The sequence below is a fragment of the Callorhinchus milii genome, unplaced genomic scaffold (assembly GCF_018977255.1).
Source record: "Callorhinchus milii isolate IMCB2004 unplaced genomic scaffold, IMCB_Cmil_1.0 Scaffold3, whole genome shotgun sequence".
Lineage (NCBI taxonomy): Eukaryota > Metazoa > Chordata > Chondrichthyes > Chimaeriformes > Callorhinchidae > Callorhinchus > Callorhinchus milii.
In genome coordinates this window covers 92,938,180-92,958,025 of record NW_024704744.1, presented here as the reverse complement: position 1 = coordinate 92,958,025, position 19,846 = coordinate 92,938,180, and the positions used below count along the sequence as shown (strand labels likewise).

The 19,846-nt window shown below is 43.0% G+C and overlaps 1 protein-coding gene across 2 annotated transcripts in view; it reads right to left on the bottom strand.

Moving 5' to 3' along the window:
- LOC103189610 (solute carrier family 4 member 1 adaptor protein) overlaps positions 1 to 19,846 on the bottom strand; it is a 48,208-nt gene that overhangs the window by 21,064 nt on the left and 7,298 nt on the right. For both annotated transcript variants that reach the window (XM_042333391.1, XM_042333392.1), the window contains exons 2-8: positions 16,129 to 16,811; positions 12,725 to 12,947; positions 11,448 to 11,570; positions 8,229 to 8,289; positions 6,901 to 7,040; positions 3,607 to 3,767; positions 1,088 to 1,157 (exon numbers count right to left, since the gene is read on the bottom strand). In XM_042333391.1, coding sequence (XP_042189325.1) covers positions 1,088 to 1,157; positions 3,607 to 3,767; positions 6,901 to 7,040; positions 8,229 to 8,289; positions 11,448 to 11,570; positions 12,725 to 12,947; positions 16,129 to 16,811 — 1,461 coding nt within the window. The remainder of the gene's footprint in view (positions 1 to 1,087; positions 1,158 to 3,606; positions 3,768 to 6,900; positions 7,041 to 8,228; positions 8,290 to 11,447; positions 11,571 to 12,724; positions 12,948 to 16,128; positions 16,812 to 19,846) is intronic.

Here is a 19,846-nt window from a genome sequence, read left to right as displayed (position 1 = left end):
CCTTTTACTCGCAAGGTTTAACCGGTCTCTCACACAGAACCTGATCAATTCTGCTTTCTGTAAAATAACAACTCGAAAGTACTACTGCAGCATTCGTGCTCAGAAAGTCGGGGCTAAAACATCTGAACCATCTGAGACACGATGATAAAAAGGTGGAAAGTTTACCCACTCAAATTCATCACGAGCCCTTCTTTGCTTCTAGCAATTTTTTTGTAAGTTTGATTTCTTTCAAATGGGAAGTGTTTATTGATGGCTCACTGGCTAATGCCTTGTCTGAAGGAATTCACCTATGGTGAGAGGCTGTTTCTTTCATAATCGATGGGAGAGCTTATATTCCTTAAGAGCAGAGGTGTGATTGCCTGAGGGGTGATTTGATTGAGGTACTTAAAATAATGCAAGCAATTGACAGGTTACCTACTGGATGATATTATCCTGTGGAAGGGGAATCCATTACAAGGGGGCATAACCTTAACATCAGAACTAAAACAGTCAGAGCTGAGGACAGGAAGCATTTCTTCACACAGAGGGTGGTAAAAATACAGAATGCTCTGCCTCAGAAAGCTGTAGAGGAATGTTTCAACGAGAGACAGACAGATATTTGAGTTATTAAGGGGTATGACGACCGGGCGGGTGCTTGAGATTAAACGATCTGCCAAAGTTTTTCCAAACTGAGCTCCTTAACCCAGTCCCCTTCTCTGAGAAAGGGAGAAAGAGAGAGAAAGTTTTATTAAAAACAAAAATATGCACTCTGGCTGTGTTCCTACTCTATTATACTCTGTTTAAAATCACAGGTTTTCTGTTGAAGACTGCGAAAAGATGGAAGTATTCACTTGACGTAGTAAGCAAATGAAAACCAGTACACTCATTAAGTTAACAGTTTGAATCCATTCACTAGATCGTAAATTCTAGAGAAATAATCTGCCTTTCAGATGATCAACTTGCCCCTTTTTTGAGCTGGGACAGTCTTTTTTTAAAGAACAGTCTTTTTTCAATCAGCACAGTACTCAGGCAGTGTCCTGTAAAGTATCTCGCTTCATTTAAAAACTACAGCATTTAAAAATCACCCATTAAGTGGACTAAGGTTTACCTTTGCCAGATACTCTCAACTTTGATTCAACGTCAACAAGCTCTTCTTCCACTTGAGCTAACTTGGCAACCTGCAGGCATAGACATTGAATTAAAGGGGAGGTGAGAAACAAAAATGTCTTTACACATATGATTTTAGAGATACTTAATAATAACAATCCTTACATTTGGAAAAGCGCCTTTCACATCAGAGGGATGTCTCAAAGTGTTTAGCAGGATATAATGTAAAGTGTAATGACTGTATTTGGCAACAGCCAATTTGCACACAGCAATAATACCCTTAGATTGGAAAATTGAGAATGTTACCCCTTTCTTTAAGAAGGGAGGGAGGAGAAACCAGGAAACTACAGACCTGTCAGCTTAACGTCAGTTGTAGGGGAAATACTGGAATCCATCACCAGGGACAGAATGACTGAACACTTGGCTTGAGCTAGTCAAAGAGAGTCAGCATGGGTTTGTGAAGAGTAAGTCTTGTCTGATTAATTTAGTTGAATTTTTTGAGGTCGCTAAAATGGTGGATTAGAGAATGTCTTTGGATGTTATTTATATGGACTTTCAGAAAGCATGTAATAAGGTTCCACACAAAGATTATTTGTGAAAATGGAAGCACATGGAGTCAGAGATAACCTTGTGACATGGCTTGGTAATTGGTTGGGAGGCAGGAAACAAAGAGTAGAGATAAAGGGAACATTCTCTGATTGGTGGGGCGTGACAAGTGGTATTCCCCAGGGGTCTGTACTGGGACCCCAGCTATTCGCCATATATATAAATGACTTGGATGAAGGAATAGAAAGTTTTATATCCAAGTTTGCAGACAACACTAAGCTAGGAGGCTCAGTAAGTTGTGTAGATGGGAGCAGGAAGTTACAAAGGGACTTAGATAGATTAAGTGAGTGGGCAAAGCTGTGGCCCAGATGGAGTTCAACGTTCAAGTGTGAGGTCATCCACTATGGACTGAATAAAGATAAAGCAGAATATTTTTTTAATAGGGAGAAATTAAGAACTGTAGAGGAGCAAAGAGATTTGGGTGTCCATATCCACAAATCACTAAAAACTATTTCCCAGGTGCAGAAACTAATCAAAAAAGTGAATGGAATGATGGCCTTTATCTCAAGGGGCCTGGAATACAAAGGGGAAGAAATGATGCTTCAGCTGTATAGAACGTTAGTCAAACCCTATCTGGAGTACTGTGTTCCCCAGTTTCCCCTGATTCCTTTCAAATTAAGATTTTTCCTAAAAATTCCACCTACTTACATTTAAGACAATGCTCTTAAGACGCAACATTTTAAAGAACACATGTCATTGTTGCACTCTCATGCCCTGGCCTATCCAGCTTTGATTGCCCTCTTGTGCAAAGAAATAATTCTTGGTGTCGGCACTAACACGTGTGATGATCTTGACCTGTGCGTCTTGGCGAACCTTAACAAATTGTTCAGTCACTGAATGAACAGATGCAACTGCTTGACACAGAAGTAATGGGGTTTCATTGTGCGCAGTCAAGGACAATCACCATCATTTTGGACCAGTGCAGGATGTGATTTTCATAAGGAGAATGATAATCATGACGGAACACCTCTGTGTAACTCCTGCTCCAGCTGCACAATAGGATTCACATTTGCAAAGCTAAACGGGGTCGTTTGACAGCTTCTAATGGCTTAATAAAAACTTGTTCAAAATGGGCTAATGACTTGCTCTCAGCCTCATAGAGGGCCAGCAGCACATTTATTTTTAAATGGCGTTTGGTAATGGCGATGTCTGATAGAAGGAGGGCAGCTGATTTGGAAACCTTTTCTACTGACACATTTTGGGGACTTACAAAATATTCTTGTCGCTCTTTAAGAACTCTGTCATGAATAATTTTCTAGGTATGTAAGAAAAACGGATATGGCAAAAAACCCACAGTATTTTAATATTCAAACATATGAAACAAAGTGGTGCAGGAATGCTAATGCAACTCTTAATGGGTTCATACTTGTTAGTTGATTGGCGGATTGCAATTCCGGGTCTAATAATTCCTCCCAAAAAATAATAATAATTTAGTTATTCAATCTACGACTGTTTGTGGGGCACTGCTGTGTGTTTCGCCCCCAAAATATGTAGTCAATTCACTTTACAGTATCTCCTGTGAAGGGATTCGGTCTGTGAAAAGGAGGGTGGTAGGTGAAATGGTGAAGTTGCACAAAAGCAGCCTGGTTAGGGAGGAAGGAGAGCTGAGGGTCGAAGCAAACACCGAGATTAAGCACTGTTTCAGTGGTCAGATTCTGCCACTGTCAAGCGCTCCAGGACGCTACTCTACGTGAAGAGCGCAATATAAATCCACGTTGTTGTCGTTGTTGAGTTGGAGAGACAGGACAAGAATTCTATTCCAAGATATTAAGTCAGAGGAACTCCTTTCACCATTTTCTTCCTCCAAACTTAAACTTGGCATCATCTAAGCACTATTAATTTCCAATCGTGCTGGTGCCCTGCATTAGTCCTTGATCATGGGATTCAAAAAGAAACTAATAGTTAGTCTCTTACCAGGGATTTGTAAGTCTCTGGCTTCTCCTCCACCTTCCCAGCTTTCTTCATCCTGTTCAATCTTTTCTTCTCAATGACTCCAGTGCGATCCAAGAAAGTATCTTCATCACTGTCGTAGAAATCGTCATCTTCCCAGTTTTTAGATTTCCGTTTCCGAGAAACTGGCAAGAGAGGAGTCAAGATGCCATTACCCAGAGAGATGCAATGCAGCCTCTTCCACTTAGTTCTGAAACACTATCCCAATTATACAACCATAAATGCTGTAGCTCAGCGGTTAGAGCACCCGTCTCGCAAGCGAGAGGACCTGGGTTCGATTCCTGGGCAGGGCAAAATGTTAGGCAAGTTTCCTTACTCCACACGCCTCCGTTTACCTAGCAGTACGTAGGGATCCGGTTAGCAGATCTCTTGTCCGGAAGTAATAATCCCTTCGAAAATAAATAAAGAAAAATAATAATTTGATAACTCAATCCACAACTGTTTGTGGAACGCTGCTGTGCGCAATTGGTTGCCACGTTTCGCCCACAAAATACAGTCAATTCACTTGACTGTATATTCTGCGAAGCGCTTTGAGACGTTATTATTATTATTTTGAACCTATCAACCTTTGCCCCAGTTTCTTCCAAGGGCTTTTCAAACACAAGTAGGACACATAACACACAATAAGGTAAAAAAATGTGAACAGGACCATGAAAGGGTGATGGGAATTCCACTCAATGGATAGCACATCAAACAGACATCTTTATGAGCAGAATCTTATTGAATGCAAGTATTACAGTATTGATTAATTTCTTATCATCTTTTATTCTAATGAGTAGTTAAACCAAGCTGGCTTATAATATGCATGGATGTTAAAAGATCCAATGCGTTCATTTCAAAAAGGAAGAAGCTAGCATTTCAATCATGCTTTATACATCTAGTCTCCAGAAAGAACCTGCAATTCATGGTGCCTTATAAAGTCAAGAGGTTCACAACTGTTTTGCAGTAATTACTCTCAAGTATCTGTTTTTATAGGCAAATGCGGCAGCCTTTTTGCGCACAGCACAGGAAGATCCCAAACCCAGTTAACAGGTGAATAATGTATCCAGAGGACGCTGGCCCGGACACAGCTTATTCTTTTTGAACAATGTCATGCTATGCTTGATGTCCAACTGAAGAACAAGAAGAGGTGACCTTGCTTTAACATAACCTCTGAAAGATGGCAAGTCTGAAAATGTAGTGGTCACTTCAGTGCTATTATTGGGTACAGAATGCCCAGACTCTGACCTCAAGTCCATAGTTTGCCGCAGACAACTCAATTTAACAACTAACGTAATAGAATCATAGAATTATACAACACAGTTTATTCTTATCTTATCCAATTTCTCTACCGTCTCCTCCGATACTGTGGCATTGGCTGCATCCTCTCCTTTTGTAAAGGTAGATGCAAAATACTTATTCAGTACGTCAGCAATGCCCACTGCCTCCACAAGAAGATTTCCTCTATGGTTCCTAATTGGACCCATCCTCCCTTTGATTAACCTTTTATTCTTTATATGCTTATAAAAAAACCTTAGGGTTCCCTTTTATGTTACCCGCACATCTTTTCTCATATAATCTCTTTGCCCCTCTTATTTCCTTTTTCAGTTCTCCTCTATACTTTCTATATTCTATTTGATTATCCTCTGTATTTTGGACCTGACATTTATCATAAACCTCCTTTTTCTATTTTATTTTAATCCCAATTTTCTTACTTATCCATGGAGGTTGGGATGCCCTACCTTTCCCCTTTGTGGAATGTATTTGTTCTGTTCCCGAACTATCTCCTCCTTGAAGGTATTCAATTAGCTGTTTTATCTGCCAATCTTTCTTTCCACCTTGGCTAGGTCCCTTCTTAACTCACTAAAATTAGCCCTCTTGAGTATTTTGAGTATTTTGAGTATCTTCACCTTTGATTTTATGGCCCTTTCCATAAGTACTCTAAACCTAATGATGTTGTCCAGATGCTCTCCTACTGAAACCTGCTCCACTTGCCCCACTTCATTCCCCAGAACTCGATCCAGCACTGCTGCCTTCCTTCCTTGCTGCAAACATACTGATCCAGAAAGTTATCCTGCACACATTTCAGGAATCCTTCTCCCACCTTGCCCTTCACACTCTTATTTTGCCAGTCTATGTTAGGATGATTGAAGTCCCCCATTATCAGTACTCGATTGGTTTTGCATCTTTCTGAAATCTGCTTGCAGATTTGCTTGTCCATCTCCTTCCCACTATTTGGTGGTCTATGGTATACATCTAACAGAGTATCAGCTCCTTTTCTGCTCCTTAACTATAACCAAATGGATTCTGTTTTTGTACCCTCTAGTACACTGTCCCTTTCCAGGGCTGTAACTGTGTCTTTAATCAATATTGTCACCCCACTCCTTTTTTTTCCCTTCCCTATCCCTCCTGAATACATTGTAGCCTCCCATTTCTGCCCTTGTTTGAGCCAGGTCTCCGTTATTGCCACTGCATCATAACCCCATGAGGCAACTTGAGCTGCAGCTCACCAATCGTGTTTGTCGCACTCTGTGCATTTATGCCATCCAAGACCGACTGAGTCTGTTCTGCATTTCTCCCATGTCTAATCCCTCCTTTATCTGGACTACTCCTTATTACATTGCTATTCTTTGAGACGTCTAGAAGATGTGAAAAGCGCTATATCAAATGAAAGGATTATTATTATTATTATTCATCTCTCCCAGCCTTCTATGTAACTTGTTTCTCCTCCCTGATGCTACATCCTGATTCCCTTCCCCCCTCAAAGTTATTTTAAATAATAATAATCCTTGCAATTGATATAGCGCCTTATCACTGAGCTACATGACTCCACACTTTCTACAGAAAGAAATGCTTAGTACCCTTCCCTCTCATAATTCTTCATTATCCTTCATTAGTTCAATTTTTAAACTGGTCAGCTTTAGTGTAAAACAAAACTAACTTCTCTTCATAATTGAAGCCACTCATCCCTGGTAACATCAGAGTGAATATAAGATTTTTTTTACACAGAGTTGTTACAGTCTGGAATGCACTACCCAGAACGGTGGGGGAACAGATTCAATAACAACCTTCAAAAGGAAATAAGATAGGCACTTGAAAAGGAAAAATTTGCAAAGATGTGGGGAAAGAGCGGGGGAGTGAGACTGATTGGGTAGCTCTTCCAAAGAGCACGATGAGCCGAATGGCCTCCTTCTGTGCTGTAATATTCTATGATTCAATTCCATGAATCAGCGCTGATTCTTTTCCAATCCTTTGCCATCCCTTCTGCAATGTACAAACCTGCTTCCTGTCGCAAGACTCCTCTGGCGTCTAGGATCCTGCAGGCGTCCAACGAGCATTGAATCATGGCTTCTTTCTTCTTGCCGCTGTGCGTGACCTCTGCGACAAGCTGTTTCCCCAGGGCATCATCTACGGGTAGCCTGAGGGAGGGTCAGAGATACTGTCATCAAGAAAACTTACAAGCAGAAAATCCCGGTGTCAATAGGCAAGGTGCAAACAAGTTTAATTAGACCTGCCAGTAAAAGTAAAATATACTGCAGGCGTTCTTAATTCTCCCCTGCCTCTTGTTGTATTGCATTGATGTGTGCAATTGGTTGCCGTGTTTTGCCTACAAAATACACAGTCACTAGACTTTACAGGATATGCTGTGAAGCGCTTTGAGACGACTCAATGGGTGAAGAGGCCCAATATCAAATGCAAGGATTGTTATTCATTGTTATATTGTATCCCACTGCAGTGTACCAATATACTGAGGGCAACACTGGACACCAATTTACAAGCAAGTCCTACTGTCCACAAACCCATAGCTAAATGGACCAAAGATAAGACGGCATTTATTACAGTTTAAAACAAGGACTAGACAACAAGGCCTTCCCAGTAATACTTGCATTCCATATCATAGAAAGTTAAATCGGGTGTAAAATATCATGTTCCATAACAAAATTCATTTTTTATGGAATATTTTCATGTAACGCATTGTGTTTTCCTATTGATTCCCAAAGACTGGCTGCTGCACTCCACTCCCCTGCCCTCCAGATTTTGCCACTATCAATGGGGCCCCAGGTTTTCTGGGCTGTCCTTGTTGTTGCTGAACATGGAGTTTTGGCATCGCTTCGTGGATTTAATCCCGTGAAGCTTCACTGAATCATCGGCTTTGGGTCAGGATCAAGAATCTGACCGCTTGTGGGATTCCAAGATAGTGGGACTGAATATATCATCACCATAATAATCCTTTGCATTTGATATAGGCCCTTATCGCATCTTTGGGCCATCTCAAAACGCTTCACAGAATATACTGTAAAGTGTATATTTTGTGAGCGAAATGTGGCAGCCAATTGCGCACAGCAGCGTCCCACAAACAGTCATGGATTGAGTAACCAAATCTTTTTTTTGGGAATGGATTATTACCCCGAAAAGCGATCCGCCAAATGACTAACAACCAGATTCCTACTAATTGCTAGGTAAACAAAGGTGTGTGGAGTAAGGAAAAACCCAATGTTTCTCCCTACCCGGGAATCTAGCCCAGGTCCTTAGAGCTTGCTCTAACCACTAAGCTACAGGACTCTACAAATCTGGTTTTAACTACTGTCAGGAAACATCCACTCCACCTGACTCGACAGATCCAGGTACCAGAACCTTGCTCCTCGTATTCATATTCCAGCTCCTCTCCTGCCAAGAGAAAAGAGATAGCATTAAATGAGGATCAGACAGTACATGCTGTGCAATTCCGCTCTATGAAGTTCGACATTAAACAAAGGAAAGCAAGTCTTTCAATTCGCAGCACGTTGCATATAAATCACTCCACTTCTGGCTGTACAAAACTATAGGTAAATAAAACACACTGCACAAAACATTACAATGTAGATGCCTTCGTCCTACCATGGGCTGATCAATAAAAACAGTCTCCAGTTCTCACTATAACGTAAGAACACATAGGAACAGGAAAACTCTGTAAAGTTTACCAAGCTTGTTTTGCGAGGCTACCATAATTGCTTTCTAATCCCATTTCTGCGTCTTTTCTCCAGTCCCCCTCCTTGAGTATCAATTCTATTTTACATTCAAACATCCCAGCTGATTCTGCCTTTCCACATTCTAGGGCTGCAATCCACATCTTCACAACCCTGTTTGAAGAAATATTTTTTCCGACCTTAGCTCTAATTATGTTAGGTCTAATTTGAAGGTTATGTCCCCTTGTTTAGGATGCAGCATATAGGTTGCTACTTCTGTTGACCAATGTACAAGGGACTCCACTGACAAATGTCAGTTTTGAACTAATGCCAATAGACTTAATACGTGATTTAATACGTGCCAATTTGCAAAACCATAGGCCATCCTGGGTGTCACCTTCCAATGCACTGAACATTCATCAGTTTCTCTCAGATACCCCGCTTCGCTATTGTTTTTATTGTCAGACATCAAGGAACAATAAAAGGTTCACGTTTTGTGGCTTTGCTCAGCTGTGGATAACGTTTCCTCTATTGAAAAACGTTTTGCATACAGATCAATGGTCCTGTCTCACAGCAGGAACAGTTGCTAAAGCAATCCCTTTTATGTGATGCTCACAGGGGCTGCCTGTAGGACACTTTTAAATTGGATTGCACAGAAGCATTTTACACTTATGCTGGACCACTTGGCAATAATTTTTTTTTCCTTTTTTCCTCCTCCTCCTCCTCCTCCTCAAGCTGCCAATCAAACATCGCTCTTGGGTGCATTGAAGAAGTACAGTTCACAAAGGCTGTTTTTCAAATATTGTTAAAAGTATAGGAGGTTGCTACAATTTTGTAGACTGGTTATTTTCAGAAGAGTTTTGAATCAACAACAACAAAAACTTGCACTCATATAGTTCCCTCCACAGAGGGTAGCGTCTCAGAGCGCTTAGCAGTGGCGGAGCCTGACTCCGAGGCGGAAGATTTTCAGGCTGGACTTGAAAAAGGGGAGAGAGGGGGCAAGGTGGAGGGATTGAAGGTGAGTGTTCCAGGGTTTCGGGGCGTAGTGGCTAAAAGCATGACCTCCGATGGTATGGCGGAGGGTGTGAGGGGCGAGCAGGAGGCTGGTGCCAGTCGAGCAGAGGGGCTGGGTGGTGGATTGGGGAGTGAGGAGGTCGGAGAGGTAGGGAGGTGCCAGGGAGTGAATGGATTTGAACACGAGTGTGAGGATCTTGAAGTCGATCCGTTGGTGATGTGGAGCCAGTGGAGCCTGGGCCAGAACTGGTGAGATGTGGGTACGGAGTTTGGTCCGGGTCAGTATGCGGGCGACAGAGGTTTGAATGAGCTGATCTTGTGAATGGTGGAGCTGGCGAGACCGTCGAGGAGTGCGTTTGATTAATCCAAGCGGGAGGTGACAAACGCTTGTCCAAGGATTTTGGTTGCATTTGGGGTAAGGTACGCTCAGAGGCGGGCAATGTGATGGAGCTGGAAGAAGGCTCCTGGTCAGGGACTGGATGTGGAGGAGGAAGGACAGCAGGGGGGTCGAACTGGATGCCGAGGTTCGGCACTGATTTGGTGAGTCTGAGGGAGAGCCCAGGGAGGTTGAGAAGTTCAAATCTGCAGGCGTGAAGACATTGACGGGAACCAAGGAGTATGGCTTTGTCTTGCCCACATTCAACAACTGCAGGAAGTTTGCACTCATCCAGGCCCTCCGCTAAATCGTTGTTCTACTGCAAGACAATCTTGGAGGCCACGGACAACCCCAGGCTCCTCTTCTCCATCTCCAAACGGCTCCTCCGCCACCCTCTCACTCCTCGCCCATCCTCACCTCTAATGCCAACTGCGAGGCGATGCTGGAATTTCTCAAATCCAAAGTCGAGGGGATCTGCTCAGTGGTCTCTGCCCTTCCGTCTACTAACCCCTCCCCATCTCCCCCCTCCCCTCGGCCCGTACCCATCCCTCTCTCCACAGCTTCGAACCCACTCCCACTCCTCTCATCACCACTATAAACTGTATGAAACCGATCATCTGTCTCCCTTGACCCCATCCCTACCCATCTTCTTACCTCCCAGCTCCACCTCTCCTCACAGACATTATAAACCTCTCCCTGTCCACTGGTACTGTTCCCACCCCTTTAAAAACGGCCGTCATCACTCCTATCCTGGACCCATTCTTGCTCTCAAACGACTGCCCCATCTCCAACCTCTCCAAGGTCCTGGAATGTGTCGTTGTTTCCCAGTTTCGGAGGAGGGAGATAATGCTCCTGAAACTAAAACTAAGATGACTTCTCCTAGTTGATTGGCTGGTGGATAGCAAAAAACAAACTCTAGAAAAATAGAAACAGTAGGAGGCCATTCAGCCCCTCGAGCCTGTTCTGCCATTCTATAAGATCATGGCTTATCTGTACCTCAATTTGCACACGTTCAAAGTCTTCATGTCGTTACGATGCTTATGTGATATTAAGAGCACAAACACGATGAGCCGAATGGCCTTCTTCTGTACTACAAAATTTATGTGGTTCCAGAATGTCTTAGACACCAATGCCTGCAATGGAATTTTGCCCGATCTGCAGAACCAAATCCTTAGTGTAAAAGTGGCCTTTGAGAGAGAGAGGACTGCACGCATAAACCCAAATGCAGTTTGCACTAAGGTTTTGATGGTACGGAGAAGCTAGCCTGAATAAAAGACACTGAACATTACCCTTCAGCAATTAGAAGAGAAAGGAAGGTGGAAGTAAATAAAGAAAACAAATAAGGTGTCAAGTGCACTTGATTCTTCAAATACTGCTCAATATTAAAAGGACACCCCCCACCCCTGTAGATTTCATCTTGGTCATTGTTAATCTTACTGTGTGACCATTTCATCTTCTGAAAAGAAGCGACTTTGTAAAGACATGCCTACCTTCTCTGTCAAAGAAACCCTGCAGTGATTTTTTCGGGTCTTTGATATAAAAGGCCTCTTGGTCTTCCTGGAATTCAATGGCATATGGGTTTTCCTCGCTTTCATCCTCCACCGCATCCTCGTCTGTTGAAATATTTAAACACCAATCACACATCTGGCAGACACAATCTACTTTATATGATAATTCATTGAATAACAGATCACTTTGCTGCCGAGGGACATCAAATCACAATCTTGATGGCCTCAGACCTAAAGTAATAAAACTGAGCTGGTAGCCAGGAGTGGAGGTCGAAATGGGAGGAGGGAAGAGAGAGTAAAGAGAACAAGGTATCATATCAACTTTTCAAAGTAAGCACTAGCTTCTCAGCCACTTTGTCTCAAAAGCTTCACTATTAATTCATTATTTCGACCACAAAATACACAGTCAATTCACTTTACAATATATTCTGTGAAGCGCTTTGAGATGTCTCAACGACGTGATGAGGCCCTATATCAAATGCAGGGATTATAATTATAATTATTATTATTATTATTATTACTGCCAAACATAGGTACTCAACAATTCAACAATCTCAGTTGGGATGTTCCATTTCTATCAGCAACTTCCCCTTTACATTTTCAGCAATTTTTGTGCTACTGTGAATTCTGTTTTGATTATATAAAAAAAATGAGCAATCTTCTCATTACAAGCCAACAGTTTGGGCGGGACAAGAGCATTAAGGCTCAAAGTAGTTACCTACAAGCCCATTTTACTAATATGCCACCTATAATGGGATGCCTCATTATAATAATAATCCTAGCATTTTATATAGCAATTGAAACAAGACATCTCAAAACACTCCATGATAAATTGCAATCAAATGCAATGACTGTATTCGTAGGCAAACGCAGCAGCTAATTTACACACAGCAATGTTGCCTAAACCATCAGAAAGTGAATGAGCAATACCCGGATATTTGGTCATGACACTGGGACAAACTCTCTTCTCTTTTCGAATAATGCCAAGCATCTTTAAAATCCAGTCACACAGGAACTCGGTTTGATAATAATCTTTCTGTTTTATTGTTTCACCTGAGGAATCACTGACACCTCTGAGAATGCAGTGCTTCCCCTAGTATTATACTGGAGTGTCAGTCTAGATTTATAAACTCAAGACCCAGAAATTGTGGGGCTCAAAGCCACAACCTTGTGACCCAGAGGTAAGGCAGCTACCAACTGAGCCAAGCTGACTTAATGGAATAGACTGGTTAAATGGAACACAAGGTAAATGTACCCACCCATTCCCCAACTACATCCGGTCTCAGGTTTAGGCCCAGGAGGCTTTGGTTGCTTCTTGGGGACGGAGGCTTCTTCTTCTTCATCATCATCATCATCATCATCATCATCATCATCTCCATCATCTCCCAACATTCGTCTCTCCAGTCGCTCGTGCTGTCGATTCAGCTGTTTCAGCTCAGTGACTGTAAGATCAGACTCTGTGTCCTGATCATATTCTGGTCCCTGCATAAATTCATAAAACTGTTTCTTACACAAGTACCTGATTAGTAATTTGTAAACAAAAGCAGAGAACAAACTTGCATTAAAAATAGTGTCTAGATCCTTGATCGCACCTCTGGGTAACCTGGATCTGCCTAGTTTCAAAATGCTTCACTATTAATTACTGCCAAATGTTTGACTTTTTTTTTGCAGGCAAATTTGGCAACCACTTTGTGCAACAGTCCCAGAGGCCACTTATCTGGATGATTGTTGGCTGGCTAGGACACTGGGAGAAAACTTCCTTCTCTTATCAAATATTTTCATGGGATCTTTAATATTCTACCTGAAAAGGCAGCCAGGATCTTGATTTCATGTTTTAACTGAAGGAAAGAATCTCCAAAAATCTATTGTTTCTCCAGTTATATGTTGGAACAACATGCAGTACAGCACTGTACCAGTCAGTCTATAGTATGAGCTTGAGTCCTGATAAATGATAATCATCCTTGCATTTGATATAGCACCTTATCACGTCTTCGAGACGTCTCAAAGCGTTTTACAGAATATACTGTTAAGTGAATTGACTGTATATATTGTGGGTGAAGCGTGGCAGTCAATTGTGCACAGCATCATCCCACAAACAGTCGTGGATTGAGTGACCAAATTTTTATTTTTTTTAAATTTAATTTTTTTAAATTATCCTGGAAAAGCGATCCACCAATCAACTAACAACTGGGTTCTTATTTACTGCTAGACAAACAGAGGTACGTGGAGTAAGGAAACTTGCCTAACCTATCGCCTTGCCTGGGAATTGGACTCAGTTCCTCTCGCTTCTGAGGCGAGTGCTTTAACCACTGAGCTACAGGATTCTACTTAAAAGCTTTAAAAACACAACCTTCTGATCAGGAGGAGAGAATAAGCCATTCTCTTTCAGTTTTCATTAACTTAGTAAGAGCACTTAAAATCTAGCGCTGCCCGGTCGTCTTTTCCTTTATGTATATTCCCACATGCAATGTTCTGGGATCTTCATCATGCTCCATTTCTCTTTCTTAAATGCACTTAAATTCCTCCTTGAAAAACTATTGACAATGGTGTAACGACATTGAAGAGATGGTCAATATTGACTTGCCTGTAAGCATATATACTGAAACAATGAGTTCTGAAATTATGGAGAAACCCCTACGCAAATGAATGAGTGTGCAGCATTCTACAAAGAGTATATATGATCAAATGAACATGACAGCCATTCAAACTTCATTCAGGAGTAATGGGCTCAATGCAATCATCTGTTTACAATGTTTGCATTCTCACGTCAATTCTGACTCAGGGTGGGCCAGGAACCCCAGCCAGGGACAAAGAGGAACTATCATTATAGATACTGCCCTGATCATTTATATAATAAGAATCGTTGCATTTGATATCGCGTCTTATCGTGTCTTCGAGACGTCTCAAAGCGCTTGACAGAATATACTGTAAAGTGAATTGACTGTATATTTTGTGGGCAAAACTGGAAACATTTGCTGGAATCTTCTGTCCATTACTTCTCCAAAAGGAGCAAGGATTGCATTACCATCACTGCTCATTTTTAGGGGCAGACATTGTCGCACCATTGACATGAACCTCACCACCATCAACATCATCCTCAAATGAAACCAATTTCTCCTCCTTTTTTAGTTTTAAAATTATGGAGTGAATTGTGGAGGCATATACATTTATAATAGTTACAATGGATCCCAGTTAACAATTCAATCATCTAATTAATTAGTGAGCAGCAGTCATCTTACCGTAATTTGATATAATGGCGAATCTCAAAAAATGGGTTAAATTTGCAGTCATGTAGAACGTACTCCTCCTTAGATAATACGTTTCATAGAATCATACAATGTTATACGTGAGAAAACAGGCCATTCGGCTCATCTGCTGTGCGCAGTATTTTCTGTGAAGCGCTTTGAGACGTCTTGAAGACGCGATAAGACACTACATCAAAATGCAAGGATTATTATTATTATCACGTCTGCTCTATTTTGCTCCGCATGAACCAACTTCTAATCTCACTTTCCTGCTTGCTAACTCCATGTCCTTTAATACTTCTCCTCAAGGTATCTATCTAATTCCTCTATAAAGGAATCTATGGGCCGTTCTCTCAATGACAATTTGTGCCAGAGAATTCCACATTCCAACCTTCATTTGTGTACTTTTTCCCAATCTCCATCTTTCATTATTTTGCATTTATCTGAAAACTTTTGCCACGACTTGTCAGGCTGTGGAAATAATCTACTACTATTTACTAGGCGTAGTGCTTTCAGCCACTACACCTTGCCCCTCCCTCCCCATTTTCAAATCTCACCTAAAGACCTTCCTTTTCGATCGTGGTTAAGATCACTTCCCCCCTCTTCCCCTGGACTTGGGGTCAGACTCCGCCATGTTAAGCACTCCGGGATGCTACTCCACGTGAAGGGCGCTATATAAATGCACATTGTTGTTGTACTATCATTTTGCAAACCAGTCGGCGTCTAAAAATCCAATTGTTTTGACTGGATTTCTTTTACTCCAAAAGAGAAGTTTCGTGCTGTCAGGTTAAACAACAACAGCAGCAACAAAGTTACATTTGTTCAGCCCCTTTCACGTTGGGAGGATGTCCCAAGGCGCTGGACAATCAGCGTTTCGGACCTGAGCCTGGAGTCGGAATCAGGGAGGGCGGAGGGCGGCGGGGGGGGGAAGGAGGGTAATCGAAGATAGGGTCGAAGAGGAAGGTTTTGAAATGGGTCTTGAAGGAGGCAAAGGAGGAGGCGAGGCGGAGTGACTGCGTAATGTAGTTCCAGAAGAGTGGCAGAAGGCCATAGAGGGCTTTGAAGGTGAGGACCAGGATCTCGAACTGTATCCTCTGTGTGATGGGAAGCCGGTGGAGTCGGGTGAGAATGGATGTGATAGGATCACCGAGCCTGCTGTGGGAGAGGACACGGGCTTTAGAGTTCTGGATGATTTGCAGCCTATGGAGGGAGGAGTTGGGGAGGCCGACAAGCAGGGAGTTTGTATAGCTGAGCCCCGATGTTATGAATGTGTGAGGGTCTTGGCGGCCTGCGGTGTGAGACAGTGGCGGAGGACAGTGACCCACAGCTCAGCTGCAATTATCTTTGGCATTTCTCTGCCTGCACTGAATGGACGTATCTGAGAAACAAATAGCAGCATAATAAATAATAGTATTCACCTGCAGAACCAGGAGCCGAGTGCTCCCTCCAAATTTAATCACATGGCCAACTTTCAACCGGTGGTAAGTCTTGGGCTGGATTTTCACCTTATTCACAACTGTCCCATGGGTGCTCTCCAAGTCATAAATGTAAAACCCCACTCCGGTTTCCCCGTCGGCCACTCGCCTGTGTTGTACGATGGCATGGTACCTGGATATTGAGGGATGCTCCAGAGAGATGTCGCAGTTGGGAAGCCTGCCGACCACGTGAAAACTTTTCGAGTTTAGTCGCAATTCGGACACGATGGAACCCGTCTTCAGGATCTCGAAGCTGTAGGGGGATTCTGGCAATCCACCCCAAGGTGGCTCCACGTATGGGAGCGGAGCACAAGGCTTGTACTTATCGGAAGGTAACCTGGGTATAGATTTGGGCTTTTTTGGCAGTGTGAGATAAGGCTTCTCAATGAGCTTCTGATCAGTGGCTGGCATGTCTTCAGACATGGGGACCTCATCTGAAGACAGATGTCCCATGGAGCTCTCTGAAGACGTTGCTGTCACTTTCTTTGAGCGTTCATCCACGATTCTGACCTTCTCCGACAGCTCAGAGCTGACTGCTGAAGAGATTGAACTCTGCGACTTCGCCTTCTTCTGCGACGCGACCAAAGGAAGCAAAGGCTTCTTGAAGCCCTCACCGTTTTCTGAGTCTGTAAAACAAATTAACATCTTCCGTGTAACAGTCACTCATTGTATCAAGAAGTGAGCCTTATTATGTACTACAATTTCTAATACAATTGCTTCACAGCCAAGGTGATCCTTTTCTCACCAGTGTCAGTGGGAATCTCTGGGTAGTGATCAAGAGCGTCCAACCTTAGATGAATTTCCGTTCCCTAACCCAGTGGGGCATCAAGGCCAAGAGCAGTGGCTTTTAGAGCTGCTTCTAATTATAATAATAATAACCCTTCCATTTGATATAGGGCCTTATCACGTTTTTGAGATGTCTCAAAGAGCTTCACAGAATATACTGTAAAGTGAATTGACTGTGTATTTTGTGGGCGAAATGCGGCAGCCAATTGCACACAGCCGCGTCCCACAAACATTTGCGGATTGAATGACCAATTCATTATTATTTTTTGTTGAAGGAATTATTACTTCCGAAAAAGCGATCTGCCTGGGTTTACCTGGGTTTACTGCTAGGTAAACAGAAGCATGTGGAGTAAGGAAACTTGCCCATGTTTCACACTGCCTGGGAATCGAACCCAGGTCTCTAACCATTGAGCTATAGGACTCCACGATTGATTTGAACTAACTCTGTGCAGACCAGGATTCCAAGTCTGCAACCAGTCTGCGTGGCCTAAAATTGCACTGAGCGGTGTTATAGGAGAAGACACCACTCCTCCAATGGTACCAGGTTTCATACCCCACCCATGCCAATTTGAGCTCATCCTCCAAATATATCCAGCCAAATATCTTCCCATCGCAGCATCAATACATTTCTTAAATTAATCCCAGTTTAAAACCACCCCCCCCTTCATGGTAACCAGTTAGTCGTTAATTACTCGCCTAAAGAAATACTTTGTGTTATCTGTCTTGATAACACTGCCCTTTACAAACCTGAATCTGTGTCCGTTTGTCCTTCTGCCTTGTTGTATTGGAAATTAGTATTCTGGGTTTTACTCTCTCAATTCCTCTAAGGTATCCTCTGAGTTATCTCTTTCAAAGGCTGAAGAGCCCTATCTTATCTAATTATTCATTATAGTTCATCCCTGTACCAAAAGGGATCATCCTTCTCTCTCTCCTTTGCACTTACCTATGGCCTGGACACTCCTATTATACTGCAGTGATCAGAAGTGTACACAATGAGGGCTGACCAGGGCACAGAACGTTGTCAGCACGACTTCTGGAATCTGAACTGAACTAATAAAGGCGATTTTTTTGCCCCTCTCCTATTGGGACCGTCATGTGGTGGTACAGAAATGAAAGAGAATCTGTAATTCAATTGCAGGGTACAATCTCGATGTGTCTATTGTGATGGTAGAACAGATATGAAAGATTTACCCTAATCAAATCAACAATTTGCATTGCTCTTTAATCCTCCCACGTAAAATGAGTTACATTCTTCAACCCACACTCTGTAAATTGTATTTGCTGCCCTGCTTATTATCAAAATGCGTGTCTGGCAATTTTTGCCTTTTTGCTCATTGTGAAGCGAAGTGGGAGTAATTAATAGACGTGTCATGGCCAAATGTAGGTCACTGTTACATCCACCGTTATTGGGAGGTGTATTGATGTGTAAGAGTACAGTATATCTTGAATTATTCCACTATGATAACAATTAGTTACAGGGAAATGATATCAAATCAATTTGTGAACAGAATGTAAAGCAGATCCCACAGGGCATATGCAAAAGGTTGGGATGGAAATCACATAACAGCTGCTCTTGTACATAGCAGACCTGAAGATACCATTATAACCGGCAAACTGAGACTATTTGCATAAGCTGCACCAATCCATTACTGGCATCTGGTCTCTTTTTAATTCAGAAACCGAGATGAAACGGCAAATCCCACCATGCAGGTCACCTCCATGTTTGAAACCAGAGAGGACTTGATTTTAAGTAGCGATTAGGAAATGGCAATCTTGCTTTTTTTCCAAAATTCTGGATTCTTATCCTTGCGTTTGATAAAAGTGCTTATCATGTCATCAATGTCTCAGGGAATTTCTGTCAAACGTAGTGACTGTCTATTCCCAGAGAAATACAGCTGCCAATTTGCGCATGGCAGAGTCCCAAGAACAGCAGCATAAAGAGAATGATCAGTTCATCGGGAGGATAGCTGAGCAGTCGAAGCTCCCTTATCACAAGATTGGTGTGAATGAAGAAGGCCATCCAATCTCATCCCTCCAGAACTCCCACCTTACTCCAAGGTTATCTTGGAGGCAAAGGATAACCCCAGGCTTCTCGTTTCCACCACAGACCGTCTCCCCCGTCCACCTTCCCACGCCTCGCCCATCCTCTCCTCAAACGCCAACAGTTAGGAGATGCTGGATTTCCTCGAAACCAAAATCGAGGGGATACTTTCAGCCTCCTCTGCCCCACCCACAGCCACCCCCACATCACCTCTCCCTCATGACCCATCCCCCACTATTCTCCTTCGACCCTATCTCTCCCTCCTCCTTCACCACCATTGTTCGCAAACTCAAACCCACCACCCGCTCCCTCATCCCATCCCCACTTCTCTCCTCATCTTCCAGCTCCACCTTCTGGCCCCTCTCCTGTCTGACGTCATCAACCTCTCCTCTCAGTTCCCACCCCCCCAAAAACAGCGTCATCACCCCTATCTTGAAAAAAACCTTCCCTGGACCCATCCCTCCTCTCCAGCCCCATCTCTAACCTCCCATTCCTCTCCAAGGTCCTGGACCGAGTCATCGCGTCCCAGCTCCGCTCCTTTCTCTCTCCCGATTCCCTCTTTGAACCCCTCCAATCCGGCTTCCGCTCTGCCCTCAGCACGGAAACAGCCCGGGTCAAAGACACTAATGACATTCTGAACATCTGTGATCAGGGCTTCCTCTGCCTCTTTGTCCTCCTCGACCTCTCTGCCGCCTTCGATACTGTCGACCACTTCATCCTCATACACCACCTCTCTTCTTTACTTAATCTTCGTGGACCTGCCCTTGCCTGGTTCGATTTCTATCTCTCTCACCATCTCCACTTTGCTGCCTCTAACGGTTTCTCCTCCAGCCC